Below are 14,602 nucleotides of genomic sequence, written 5' to 3' on the forward strand. Positions count from 1 at the left end.
ATTGGTCTCCCTGGAGGAAATCCCGCCTCTCTCCGGCGGCGCCTCAGACGCATGCGCGCTCGCGGCACTTCCGGCGGTGGCCATGGTGACGGCGGTAGCCAGGTAGGGTCCCGCGGCCTCCCCTTCCCCTCAGCCCCTTCCCACCGGCGGCCGCCCTGGGCTCTTCCAACCCCCGCCGGTGACCTCCCCCCGGGGAGGTGCTGAGGGGACTGCGGGTCCTCCGGGAGATCGAGGTCTGGCAAATGGGGGAGAGGTTGGGTGAACGTGGCCCTGACCTGTGTGCGGTGAAACCCTGGGCTCCCCAGTACATAGTTCATCACCGTTACAGCTGTTAAATACATATCTACATATAAATCAGGGCGGGGCGAGGCATTAAGCCAACTCTCATTCTCTCACTGTGTTTTAGGCGATTTTTGATTTGGTAAGCGTCTACAAAATACTTTCTCTGGCACAGCATTTTAATTTTCTAATCGCGCCACTTTGATTTACCTTTGTGTCCCAAACACACCAACAGGATTTTCGAGAGGGAGGGTTGGAAATGAAGTTTGTAACTGAATAAAAGTGGCAGGAAGATTTATGAGAAGATGATTTCTCAGGTCCTTTTAATTAGATGGTTTTTGAGTGCTAGAAGCATATTTTCCACACCCGCCCCGTACCATGGGGTGAGGTGGCTGTTCTGGATAACAGTTACATAAATACATAAGCAGGTCGCTGTGGGAATGACTACTGAAACACAACCTATGGTTTCCTTAGGCATTGCTTCAAGTAATGCTTGTGAGATGGTAGCTTGTTCAAATCGCACTAGAAAAAGTTAATTCAGAATACTACAGCTGATGCCCCTCAGCAAAGCTCAAATATTTGTTCGTTATTGCCAGCTGCTACCAGTGCAGAGCACTTCTGTGGCACTCCAGTTGCCATCATTTCTTTTGAGAATTCCAGTTGGACTATTGTATTCCTTCTCCTGAACCCCATCTCTGTTTTCTGTTTGAAATGGTTGTATTGTAGTGAGGAGCTCTGTCTAGTTCCTTTGTTCCTTCTTAGGAGTTTTACTGGTTTCTGATGACCTCAGTGTATTTTTGACATTATTTTCTGCTTATAAAGTTTGGAATGAAAGCTGATTATGTAAGCATGTAAGTGCACTGGCATTTCAGTAATTCAGTTGTTTGAATTAATGTAATCACTGTTTTTTCTCATTGGGTTTTGAATGAGTTTTTTGAAGTTTAACTTACCATTTATGGGGATCTCGTGCATCAGAGAAATTGTCAGCAAACTTCCGATTGGCTTATATTAAGTCACTGATTTAACAGGGAATGCTATATGACTTTTTTTCTGGCTTAGATGTCTAAGTTTGATTTCAGTTTCTTTCTAAAGCTGTTGGGTCAGTACAACTGTTTAGCTGATATAAAATGAAAGCAATGCTCACTTTTCTCCCTGTCAAACGTGGTTTATACAGGATTTAGTGACTTTGGTCTGCTGGAAAGAATGCTCATTTCCCCAATAAATACCAGGTGTTGATGCAGAGTGTGATGAGAAACTCATCTGTCTGTTCAGTTGGGCTCAAAGTTCTCAAGAATCCTAAGGGAAGAAATTAAAAGTCTGTTTTAATTAGCATGAAACCTATTTTAGAGCATGCACTATAACAGCATACACCCCAAAACTAATTACAGTAATAGAGAATTGCAACTGATTCACAGGTTTCCTTTTTTTTTTTCCATCTAGAGCAAGGAAAGAGTAGGATTGGTCTTCATGGATGCTGTGGATTCAGTACTAGAAATTATTTGTTTAGTACTAGAAATAATCAGAGGGTCATCATAAATTGTGTAGCATTTTGAATTCATGTCTGTCTTTTCAATCTGGGGGTTAAATTACCCCCCCATTTCAAAGGTCACGGCCCATATTCCTGAGGTTTGTTTTTAGAGGCAGTCCTTGGCTGTGCTAGCATTGGACAGAGCGCCTTTGCTTGGACTGCTGCCAGTTCCAAATTTAAGTTAAGGTCTGTCCTGCTGAAAGACCAGAGGGAGACACCATCTCACAGAGTCACTGGCAAGTGAGTTCTTTTCAAAGGTAGGATATTGTGCTTTCTTCAAACGAAAGTCGGTAGCTAGTGAAGCTTAGAGCTGCTGTGTTTCTGGGTGGGGACTTCCTTAGAAAAAAAATATTTTTTTCCTTCCTTTTATCCCCCCACCTTTTAAATGACACCTTTTGATTTCTGAAAATAGCCTCCCAGTTGCTGCCATTTGTCATATAAAGGATAATGTGATTCTAGGTGGCTGAAGCTAAAGGAGAATAGGTGTTGTTTAGGGAAACTATCTTGGGTTTAGTTTCTTTTAGGACTTGATCTCATCTTTGCTGCCTTTAGTGCACTCTTGACCTTATTAACTAAGATCCTTGTTCCTTCAGAAATCATTGTCCTGGATTTTACAGGATAACATCCAGATTTTGCTTTATGGGGAAAGTTTTTTTATAACTGAGTATATGTAATTTATTTTATGACAAGCCTTTCAAAAAGTTTCCAGTCACTTGTATTTGCTCACATTATTGCTGTTCTTATTTCTGCTCTCTAATAACTTGCATGTTCCAATCCTGCCTTTTGGGATGAAGAACTGAGAATTTACAGGACTTTATCTGAACCAGTTATGAGCAGTGGCTTCTCTCCTGCCAATAACCTGGTGTCATAAACATCTGTTAAGAATTAATAACAGGGTTTTTTGGCATGAATACCAAATTTTTGAACAAAGGTGATTAGTGGGGTCTCAGACCTTTGAGTAAGGGGTCTGAGGATATCCAGTTCATCTCAAATTTGGTGTGAAAACCCATGTGTTCCCCACCCTCCCTCATGTTTTTAATGTGACATGGTGTTATCTGCCCTGGGATGTCTTTAGGTACTGCCAAGTGTTATCTATCTTAAGTTGGGGTTTATGCTTTTTATCTTCTTCTCCCAGCCTTTGTCTTTCAACCTCTCATTTTTGTTGATGTGAATCATGCCTTTTGTATCTAGGATCTATCTCATTCTCCTTCAGACTGCACCATTTTTTTCCTCTGGCTTTTGAAGCAAATAATCCTAATACTGAACAGAATATGACTTCTCCTTCAGGTTGCAGTAATTCTTTCGTTTGGTCTTTCCACCAAATAACCCTGAAAACTGAACAGAATGTAACTGCCACCCTGTTGTGTCAGTAGCCTGGCACTGGGCTCTGTAAGATCGATATTGTTGTACATACTGCAGTGTGGCTCTATGGCTTGAGATGATTTCCATGTTCTCCTCTTCCACTGATATTTATTTTATCAATGATTTTTTAAAGCATGTTCAATATGACAAGTGAAAGTAAGGACTCATGGGTTTGTGATATAAGCTACTTATGAAATCAAAGAAAATCTTGTTGCTGTAGGTCTGAAGTACTACAGGAACTCTGTCTTTCCAAAACGATTTGGTTCAGCTAGGTTGTCCTCCTTCTCAAGCCTGACTGAACTGAGATTTTCTTTGTTCTGGGGCTCTTCTGAAGGGGCCATTTGAGTACCTTCCTTGGAAGAAGGTACTGCAACCGTATGCCCTACAAAAGGATCTACATCTCTGACCAGCTAGTCCTCTTTCTTGCTCTCCTCCTTCATCCAGTTTTTCTCTTTCCCATCCCGTATGTCCCCTCCCCATATATCAGAGGTGGTTACCTGTTGATTCAAACCCTAGCCTGGAAGCTGCAAAAGTGGCTTGCTGCAGCCTTAGGGCAGAGATTGGGTAATTTGCCCAGTCCCTGTATGTAATATGGGGGGGCAGGGAAGAGAAAGAAAAATAGTGAAAGGCTAGGAGAGATTTTTCAAGTGAAAAAGGATTAAAGGCAGACTTTCTTTGTATAGAAAGTAGATGAATAAGTGATATGATGAAGGAATAAGTTAAGCAGGCATAACTGGTTCATATTGATGAGCAATGGAAGTCTCACCTAAACACAGTTAGCTTTAGTTGGTAAGACAGGGGCTGTTTTCCACCAGTCCCTGTGGCAGATAGTTCAGTCCTTGCAAACTCAACCTTTATTTTTGCCAAAGAACGTGAAAGAACTTGCTGTAATCAAACATGGGACTGCCTCCCATCTCCTAGTGTGGTTTAGTTAGAAAAGGTGTCAGAAGAGCCCCCTTTTCCCAGTTACCTTTTCATCTGCTTTACACATTTATCTGCATTTTAGTGAAATCAGAAGCAAAGCTGGTCAGGGCCAGATTTTTAAAATGCCTCAGCTTCAAGACAGGTTCATAAAGGAAGTGCCGCTCCACCTGTCAGCTCCCACTTTGGAAATAACAAAAGGTCCTAAATGGGAGCTGAAGATTTTTGATTCCAAAATGTCCTGTATGCCATGCTGCTCAATGTCAGCACAGCACCTGTTGTCCCTGCCCACATCTCATCTTCTGAATCTCAAGAGACCTTTGAGAGTAAAAAAAAAAAAAAAAAAGGACAACATAAAGAGGGCAGCTGCTTTAAATGCCTAGCTGAACATGAACCAGTAAGGAGAACCTCCTGCTTATCCAGCCTAAAGGCCAGTGGCCTTGTGTCTAAACAGCTCTTTCCCAGGAATTATTTTAGGAGTAATACACACTCTTATGTTAAACCAACTCTACCAGGCCTCTGCTGTAAATCAGTACAAAACGCACCCTCTGTGTGCACTCAGCACAGAGAGGTGGAGCAATAAGACACTGCTCTGAGCAGCTGGGTGCTGTGCTCACACACTGCTTCGCCACGGAGTGAGTTTAATCCTCCTTTTGGGTTTCTGATTTCCCACTTTGGGCATAGTCCCTGTGCCCAGGGGAGCTCAGGGCCTGGATATCCAGCTGCATTAAGCACAGTGAAGTACTTTGTAGATACATGAGTTAGCTCAGGAAGGGGAAGCTCCACAGTACCTTGAGAAGAGAGGTGTACTAACTTGATGGCTTTATTTTTAGACCTTGTCAAGCTTATTTAGAACTGGCTCAGCTATCTTTATGTGTTATTTTGTTGTGTTCTAGCTATACCTCCAGAAATACTTGTTTTATACAGTTCACTACTGGTTCAACAAGCTAGGCTGTTCACCGACCAGCTACTTGAGGAATTCTGTCCAAGCCCCCGATGGAAATCTGCAAGCACCTGACATTTTCCACATTAGCTCTGTTCCATGGCACGTAGAGCCTCTGTCATCCCTTCAGCTCCACACAAGCTCAGCATACTTCATGACGCTGAATTCTGGCTTAGCATTATTAGTTACCTCTTGTTTTCTGCTACTCATGCTGTCTTTTTGTTTGAAGTAGTCTATGAGTTGTGCGCCCAGACTTCTCCAACATCTTCCTGGTAAAGGCCTCTCTTGCAGGTCAAACTGCAAGAGTTCAAACTCTGTCTGCCCAACAGGGAAGATATACTAATATTTGGTTTTGACCTTATGTGCGACCCAAAAGTTGTAGAGATTCCACGAAGGGGTTGTAACTGTCGTAAGAGCTTGGAGGTATATACACTGGGAAAATTAGTGATCTTTTTTACAGCAGAAGTATCACTTAATCTTTGGCCATGTAATAAGCTGTAACATAAACTACTCCCTTGAAGGCAACGGCTTAGCAAAGAGATTAGGGCTGTGCATTGGTATCAGAATCCAATTCCAGGATGAGCTAGGTCTCACAGATACCTTTAGCTTGGGTTTCATTAACAGGTTTAATTTAAGTATATTAGAACACAGGGTCATGCTGTTAAACTGCACAATTAACATCGGTATAAAAGTAAACAACACGAATGTAGGCTTTAGCTTACTAGATTGGACGTGCGGTTTGTTTAAATCAGGTAACTTGCCTCTACCAACAGGTGGTGAAAGACACTGGAAATGGAAGCGCAGGTTTCAGTGCATTAAGCAAATAACATGCTCAGAGAGAAAATCTACTCTGAGCCTCCAGAAGATAGACTGGCTTATATCCATCTGGAATAATACACAGTAACTGGTCTCTGGCATGCAGATCCTGTGGTACGGGCTGTTCTAGAGAAATCTAAGAGGTTTTATTACAATCAGAAAAACGCAGCGACATATCCCAGCCCTGAGGAGTTTTCACTCTAAATACACTTTGTACAAGAGAGTGAATCTAGAGCAAAATGTGGGAACAGGGTCTCTGAACCCAAGTTCTTTACATGACAGCTGACAAGATCCAATGCCAAGTGTCCTGCTGGGATGTTCAGATTAGTATTTAAATGCTTAAAATTGGGTACTGATGTGAACTTTTGAAAGTCTAAATGAAGGGATGAGGAAATCTGCTGAAGATACCTCTGTATGGGATTTGGTTTACTGGTGGTTAAAGCAGGGTGAAGAAAAAGAACCTCCCTAGTTTTCAAGCCTCTGCTAATTTTCTTGATGGTGAAATGGTCTGGGTTTTTTTCATCTTGTGGCTCTAGGAAGACTGTTCAGAAAGGAAAACTCATGGATCTCACAAGCACAGTCATCATCCCGCTGCTTTTTGGCAGCTTGGGGATCTTCACCCTTTTTCGGCTACTGCAGTGGATGCGGATGCGGGCTTACCTCCAGGAAGCTGTGGTCGTGATCACGGGGGCTACCTCGGGCCTGGGAAAAGGTCGGTACTGAAAGGGCACCAGAGGCAGGACAGGCAGAGGTTTGTGGAAGGGGCACCTCCTGGAATAAAGCAGGAACAAGCGGAAAGTTCCTACTGCTCTGAATTTTGAGAGACACAGCTTGCATAGCCATATCAGTTACAACTATAGCCAGTGCAAATTTTGATGCAAGAAAGTCTCAAAATTTGTTAAGGAAGATTTTAGTCATCCTGTATAAATTGGAACTCATCAAAGCAAGGAACAAGTTATGCCGTTCTTGTGCTGTCAGGGGTCTTTTGTCTAAATCCTGAAAAAGCCAGAAAGTCAAATTGTTTCTCTAAAACTTCCCAAAATTGGTGTTTTGCATTCATGTTTATTATATTTCCAGATACCCTGCCATATTTTCCACTCCTTCTCCTTGCCCCTCACCCTCATGTTAAAGTACCTTTTCTCTTGTGGTACAAATCCATCCATTCTAAATTCAAACTCTTGGCAATATTAACACCAGTGAGTATGCTTTTTTCCAAATAAAATTTATTCTTTGAGTGGATAGGTTCTCCAATTCTGTTTGCTGTAATTGCTTTAAAAGCTTCTTGAAGAGAAGACAAGGTGCTCCCTGCTCTCAAGGCCTTTCATGAGGATAAGTACATTTATAGAACAAATAAAGCCTAAACAGATGCTGTCTTTGCATGCGAGTTTGTCCTTAAGAATAGGGGTGTTCAGTAACCGAACGACCAAAGGAGATGAAATGGTCCTCTGCTGGGAGTGGTAAAAGAATTTGTATTTCACATCAAGAAGAGATAGAACTGGTATTGCAGGAGGGACCTTCTGGCTGTGACAGGCTGGGCAGATGAAGCACTGTGAGGTGTTGGCTCTACAGAGTTCCACCACTGTACAGTGAAGTTCCACCACTTACTGACTCACTGCAAAGATCTTACACTATTCCCTTCAGTCCCAGTTATTAATATACTAGACCACCTCTAATTACTGTGTGTTCTTAAACACCCTTTGTTATGATCCACTGTCATCTCTTGTGCAAATGAGCAATTTCTCTCACTGGATCACAGAGGGGTAGGGTAGAACAGGCGATTGCCTCAGCAGCTGGTAGCACAGAGGAGGACAGTAGCATGGCATCCCCTCTTCAGCCTTTTCCTGATGAAGAGGATCATCTTGATGAAACCTTTATCTCCAGAGACTTCCAAAACCTTTGGAGATGTTCGCTAAAACTGAAACTCATAAGACCAGGCCCCGCTGCATTCGATGACATACACAAGGTAACTGTAGTCCCTCTTAAGAGGAGCATGTAGTCAAAAATTAAGAGGCAGAGGCAAATTTGACCAGCTGATGGGGGAGGATGCATGAACAGCACAATAACTGCATAACCAGCACAGTGAGCACAGCAGCTGCCTCACCACTGTCACATCTGCCAAAGTCACAGGAAAACAGCATCTATAACTCAGCCTATCACTCAGGAGTAATAAAGCCACCTTAGACCCTTGGCAGCTACAAGAAGTTTTAGCCTAGCACCAGGCATGGTGTGGATCTGCTGTTTGTCTCCATCATTCAAATGTCGACTTTTCTCTCTTCCTTGGTTCCTCCAAAGAATGTGCAAAAGCCTTCCATGCAGCTGGCTCCAAGCTGGTGCTCTGTGGCAGAGACAGCGAGAAGCTCAAAGACCTGGTGCAGCAGCTTTCTACCATGACCAACCACCGAAAGAACGTAAGTGCGGGAGGAGGAGAAGCTTGTTGTCTGGCTGGGATTTCTGTTCATGTTATTACAGAAGTTACAGAATTGCTTGTGGGTTGTTCTGTTGAGCAATAGGAAAAATGCAACTCTGTGGTTAGGGATAGATATTGCTATAGGAGTACATTGAGCTGACATGTCGTATCTTGTAAAAACCCTACAAAAATAAGCCCTATGAAGGACTCCTTGCCTTGTAATGGAAGTGAAGGCATGCGAGTGCAGAGTGCCCAGACCCCTTGCCCAGTCATATACTGAACCTGGAGAAGTGACTTTCCTCTCTTGGCTTTTATTTTTGATGTCTAGTTCTGCTGACAGTGGCTAAGAAACGTATTACTGGCTTCTGTAGAAGACACATGGGTTAAGTTTTTGACTTCTTCAGATGCATTTTCTTTAATAAGACAATAGGAAACTTTAGTACTTGAGGAGGATCTCACTTGCCCCTTTCCTAGACTCTAGTATAGGAACAGGCTACAGGAGCACAACCTGCTTCTGTCACGTATTCCTGCCAGATGGAACTGCTGCACTGTAATGGCACGAGGTTTGGATGGCCCTGCTTCTGTGCTTCCAGAGCTGGGAAATCCCATCATGAGTGTGAAAATACAGCACATTCAGCACAGCCTGAACTGGTCTTTTGCTAACTTTTGTTTATTCACAGACACACAAACCTCACACTGTGGTTTTTGACCTCTCGGATACTAAAACTGTCCTAAATGCTGCTGAAGAGATCCTGAGGTACTTGGGTCACGTGGACATACTGATCAACAATGCAGGCATCAGTTTCCGAGGCACAATTGTGGACACAGGACTGGACGTGGATAAGAAAGTGATGGAAACAAATTATTTTGGTCCTATAGCCCTCACCAAAGGTACCCATGATCCAGATTACAGGGGTGTGGTGGATTTGTCTGATACCTTCTGCAGGCCAACACAACTAAGCACAGCTTAACTTCTGTTTTTAATTGTATTTTTGTAATTGTATTTGGTACAGTATAAGAGGGGAGGAAGGGTTTGGTTTATGGTCAGGCCTAAAGGAGATGCTTGGGCATGACTGTGTGGGAAGTAGCCAATGAGAGATACCATCTTGTTTAAAACACCTCCTGACTCTAGCCCGGCAGGAACTGATGAAGAGAGATATGGTTAGCCTGTCTGCACTGATAAAACACTAGAGAACACAGTAGGGGTTCTAGGTGAAGCAGTAGCTTTCCTAGGAAGCTTCTTTGGTTACACAGAAAGTTTGGCCTGAAGGGTGTCAGCTTCAGGAAATGGAAAGATATACTGGTGGCAGAAAAGAGCAAGTCCTGCTCATCATGCCTGTGGGAGACCACAGCAACTCTTAACAGCCTGTGTGCAGCCTGGCTGGCACAAAGAGTCTCCTCACAGGTGAACGTCCCAGCCAGACTGAAGCTTCAGTTAGAGGCATGCGAAGCACTATCCCTTGCCCAACCCCTGCACTGAACAAGGGTCTTGTAATTCACTCAGGCATCTTTGAATGCTCTGACAGCATTGATTCTTGACAGCAGTAATGGCAGGACTGTTATTCTGAATGGGTCTTTTCTGTCTTTTGCCAGCACTTCTCCCCTCCATGATCAAGAGGAGACAAGGCCACATTGTGGCCATCAGCAGCATCCAAGGCAAAATAAGCATTCCTTTCAGATCCGCATGTAAGTACCTCCACAGAAGATGGGGAAGACATATTTGGGGCACCAGACTGAATGAATACTTGGCTGCTGCTTCCACATTTAGCTCTCTGTAGAGCTGGCTGCATGCAGGGAAGGCAGAGCTGTGCATCATTCTCAGTGCGGTCACAAATCACTGACAGCTGTTGAGGAAGGCACTCAACTCACAAATACAAAAGTCTTAGCCCTGTCCCAAAGTTGTTAAGGGATGGGAAAGGAGAATATGTTTTCAGTGTTTTGAAAACAGCTTGATATTCCTGTCTCAACACTTGAGAGTCCCTCTAAGTTTTCTGATTAATTCCATAATATTATTGCATTTTATCTGTGCTGTTTGCCTGGTTAATCTCCTATAAGAAAGTAGGAACTCTTTGTTTTAATAAGTTATGAAGTTCCATAGTACAGCCAATGCCAAAGTAAAAGCCTAAACCATTATCTTGATCCAGCAAACTCTTCATGATAAATCAGCTGTGACAAGAAATATTGGTGAGATTACTGGAAAAAGCCTTATAAAAGATGGAGGAACTAACAGAAGAGCGTTCAGCATACAAGCATCTGTAAATCACTGAAAATAAACATAAAAATGGAAAAATACAGTGGTGATGGCAGAAGAGCAGTAGGGCATGATGCTGAGTGAAGGAGAGCCTGGAACGTCAGGGCCACCTGATCTTGCAGATGATGTGGGTATGACTGCACCAAGCAGTGTGTTCTGAAGCTCTTCAGAACAGCAACCGGAGCCGTGCGAGCCTGACAGCGTGGAGCTTGGCTCTTGCCTCGCTCCTCGGGCAGGGACGCAGCCTGCACTGAGCTCCGTGCTGCCGAGGTCCACCCTGCAGCCGTGCTGAGGTGACGACAGTCACGGTGGCAGTGACCAAGTATCCCTGGAAAGGGAGCGAGCAGGAGGACTCGCTCAGCCATTTAACAGAGGGAAATCCTGCCCTAGGCCACACTTCTCTGTCCGTCTGCTTGTGTGATCAGGTTTTGAGTTGTGTGCAGCCAAGCTCTGAAGCTGCTCCACACATCCGCGCCGCTCAGCGCACGTAGGGCCGCAGGGCACAGGGCTGTCAGCTCTGCCCTCCTGCACTGGCATCACGCTCCCCCAGCCCCTCTTGGCAAATGCTTCCCAGCCAGGCTGCACGGCTCCTTTCTCGCAAGTGGGAGGCAGCTTGGGTTCACTCCATAGTGCTTTGGCATGGCTGTGATATTAAGCTCAGGATCCTAGCCAGCTTCCAACTTGAGTATTTACATTTTGCCTTCCTAAATTGCCTCTCACTCCCACTACCTGTTGCTGCCATTCACTAAAAAAAAAAACACCAAACCCACAACAAACCCAACCTAGAAGTTAGAGAACAGCTGCTGGGTTCTTGTGGAGAAGTGGCTTCATTGCAGTGAAAAACCCATTCAGAGGAGTGAATCTTCAGCCCTGCTCCTTCTCCTTAGTGCGTAGTTGTTTTCCTGTTTTCCAGATGCTGCCTCTAAGCATGCTACCCAGGCCTTCTTTGATTGTCTACGAGCAGAGGTCAAGCAGTACAACATCGATGTGACAGTTATAAGCCCCGGGTACATTCAGACAAACCTCTCTCTCAATGCTATAACAGCAGATGGATCTCGCTATGGAGGTAAGATTTGATTTTGTGCCCTGTATCTAAAGCATCTCGACCTCATGAGATACTCCAGAGTGTGCTTTGCAAGACGTGGCCTTGGGTGGGGTCACAGATTAGCTCTCGAGTATCGAAAGACAACTTTGAATGCAGGGTAGGAACAGCAACCCCCAAAATTTAGCCTTTCTAGACACCAACTACTGACTTCTAGCCCAACCATGTGCTCCCATGGTGTAAAAACCAAACCCATACCAGCAGCCATGTACAGTTAGAACAGAGCATTCCTAGGAAAGGTGCTGAAGTGTGGGCTTACCTGCTGGTGTTGATGCTGACTCGGCTTTCCTTTGGCAGTGATGGACAAGAACACCGCCGAAGGACAGACAGCCGCAGAGGTCGCTCAGGTGGTTCTCAGTGCAGTGGGACAGAAGAAGAAGGAAGTGCTTGTAGCTGGCCTGACACCCTCCCTGGCTGTCTACCTGCGAAACCTCTTCCCCAGGCTCTTCTTCACCTTAATGGCCACTAGAGCAAAAAAGGAGAGAAAAGCAAAGGACTCATAGAGCTCAGGTCCTTCGAGCAGTAACTGTAGGGAGAGGCTAACCCCCTGCAGTTTGTTCTGGGACACGAGTGGAGGTGCTCCTGCAGGAAAAACTTTTCTCAAAATACTCTCATTTACCGTTGCGTGGAGACGGCTTCCCCCACGTGAGGGCAGGCCCACTCGCTTGAAAACAGCGCCTAAACCTCGCCTGAAGAAGGGTGCTTGGAGAAAGTGGGGGGAGCTCAAGGGAACACGGTTTGCAGCAGGGGAGGCCCATGTGCTGGAAGACAGCACCTTACCTCACCTCACTCCAGGCGTGCTCAGTGCTGCTACAAATAAAACTCACCTGTTTTGCCCACACATAAAGCAGATTTTAGTTTTCCCCACCCCGCGGCCCCTGTGAAATACAGTCCTCAGCCAGGAGCTGTTGTGATCAGCATCTCCTTCCCACTCCTTCCAGTCTGATCTAGAACATGTTGCTTGAAGTGGGAAACTTCACAGAGCCTCTGTTTGTCAACATGCCAAATGATCCGGTATGTTAAGCTAAAGTCAAGTCCGGTGCCACTTTTAAAGTAACAGATGTAAAATTTAAGTTTTATTTGGCAATTTGTCTGTCTGAATCACGCCTTACGGATGTACAGGGACATTTAACTCTGCGCTACCTGACAGTACAGCATAAACCCCAGCACAAGTTAATGAGGGGAAGCACTGAACAGATAAAAAACACAAAAGCACATATAGATAACAAAATATTAAAAAAAGCACAGCAAGGTATGTTGCTCATGTGAATACTGTGCGGCTGGTAGCAGCACACTGGGTCCCGGGGCACAGAGTAGGTGTGATTCTGTAGATATCAGCCACACCGTTGCCTGGCAAGCAGAGGAGAATCTGTGCACATAGGGTGGACAGTATAGGAGACAAGACCCTCAGTTCCCATCTCTTTTAAAGCAATCACAGATGCTCGTTAGGATCACATCCAGCTGGGGAACGATACGCGGCTGCTCATGTATTGCAGGAGCACCATGGTGCATTCATTCTTCACCCCTTCTCCTCACAGGAGGGGTACCAGCACCACCAGGAAAAAAGGAGTGGCTGCACAGAGATAGTTAAGCAAGGACAGAAATAATCTCTTTTAACTTATAACTGAAATAAAGCCGCCTAGTAGGAGCCAAGGTCCAGACCCCTGCTGCCATCTCCATGCACTTATCAGCATCTTCCACTGCCTTGTATGTCCTGCCGGTGAGTGCACATCTGATGACAAATAAATTACAGTGCTATGAAATCAATCCTTTTGTTCTACTTCAGCTCCTCACAGCAGGTAACATTAGAGGAAGGGAAAGCAGGAGGCGTTTGTTTTTCTTTTCTTTTGTACCCGTAGTAGCTGCAGGACAACATAACTCATCCCCAGCCCTCTTCACATCACCTGCTTACAGTAGACATAGTGTGAATCTACACAGAGGATTAGTCACACTAAAACTGATACAGGTGTGCAGGTTCAGCAGGACCTTCTTCTTCAAAAAGCCTTTTCTTGACCACTACAGATTTGTAAGTGATCTCTAAGAATCCACCCCAGCTGATGACCAGGACATGTTTAACGATCACAGCGCTGCAGCTCAGGACACCTTCTACCATTTTCATTGTGACTGAGGTTGAAGATTTATTCCATAAAGGCCTGGGGTTGAAATTACATACACCTGAAAGCTTCAAGTTGTATCTTTTTTCCCTGTTAAGATAGGAAACCAAGGCATTACCTTCTCTCCCTCTCCACAAGGGGAGTTTAAGCATTAGTTGTGCTTTTCCTCTCGCATTTTGCACGTTCAGGTCCTCCATTTCTTGGCAAAATATGGTGCTCCTGCCAGTCTTGCCCAGCTGCTCTGTGTTTCAGGTCATGGCTACCCAGGAAGGACCAGAGGGCTGCTTTGCCTTTCTGTGTTCCCATCCAGGGTGCTGAGGGGTGTAACATCGAGCCTGAAGAAAAAAAAAAAAAACCAAAAATGACATGTGGGGAGTTACTGTAGTGACTGAACTACAGCTCCAAGTCAGGGGTTAGTGAGAGTGTGCACGCTCCCCTTTGAAATTAAATTCTCTCCCTGTGAGGAGAGGAATGCAGCACGCTCTGTTTTGGAGTGCCTCCATACCGGTCAGGATGGGCAGCAAAGGGAGGCTTGTCCCCAGCCCCTGTAACCCACAGCTGCCAGCACGGGGACACGGCAGATACAGCCAACATCTCCTGCAGTGCCCTGACCCCTCCAGACCCCAATCATTCTCCCGGGTCACCTTGCACAGTTCCAGCACTGACTTAGTAACAGCCAGGATATAAACAACCATTTTAGCTAGATTATTACTAATATATCTTGGAAAACAGGCCCCCCTGCCCCCCATCTATGTCCTCTCCACCTCAGAATGGAGTGAAGGGTGTGTTTTAAAAACAGACCCACCTGTTGTGACAGCTAAGCTGACTTTTCACCTTTCCTCCTGCAGTAAGAGGCCACAGGAAACACTTTTAACTCGA

General features: G+C 44.9%; 1 protein-coding gene across 2 annotated transcripts; it reads left to right on the forward strand.

Moving 5' to 3' along the window:
• Positions 1-28: 28 nt before the first annotated feature.
• On the forward strand, positions 29-13,376 carry DHRS7B (dehydrogenase/reductase 7B). Of its 2 annotated transcripts, none has more exons than XM_074886456.1 (7): positions 29-102; positions 6,386-6,561; positions 8,142-8,257; positions 8,937-9,147; positions 9,850-9,942; positions 11,421-11,573; positions 11,907-13,376. In XM_074886456.1, exons 1-7 carry the CDS (start codon positions 83-85, stop codon positions 12,110-12,112), a joined length of 975 nt encoding a protein of 324 aa, XP_074742557.1. In that variant the 5' UTR covers positions 29-82; the 3' UTR covers positions 12,113-13,376. The 2 variants fall into 2 exon arrangements, with proteins under 2 accessions (XP_074742557.1, XP_074742556.1); XM_074886455.1 differs by lacking the exon at positions 29-102 and adding an exon at positions 1,909-2,064.
• The last annotated feature ends 1,226 nt before the right edge of the window (positions 13,377-14,602 follow it).

The sequence above is a fragment of the Strix uralensis genome, chromosome 16 (genome assembly GCF_047716275.1).
Source record: "Strix uralensis isolate ZFMK-TIS-50842 chromosome 16, bStrUra1, whole genome shotgun sequence".
Classification (NCBI taxonomy): domain Eukaryota; kingdom Metazoa; phylum Chordata; class Aves; order Strigiformes; family Strigidae; genus Strix; species Strix uralensis.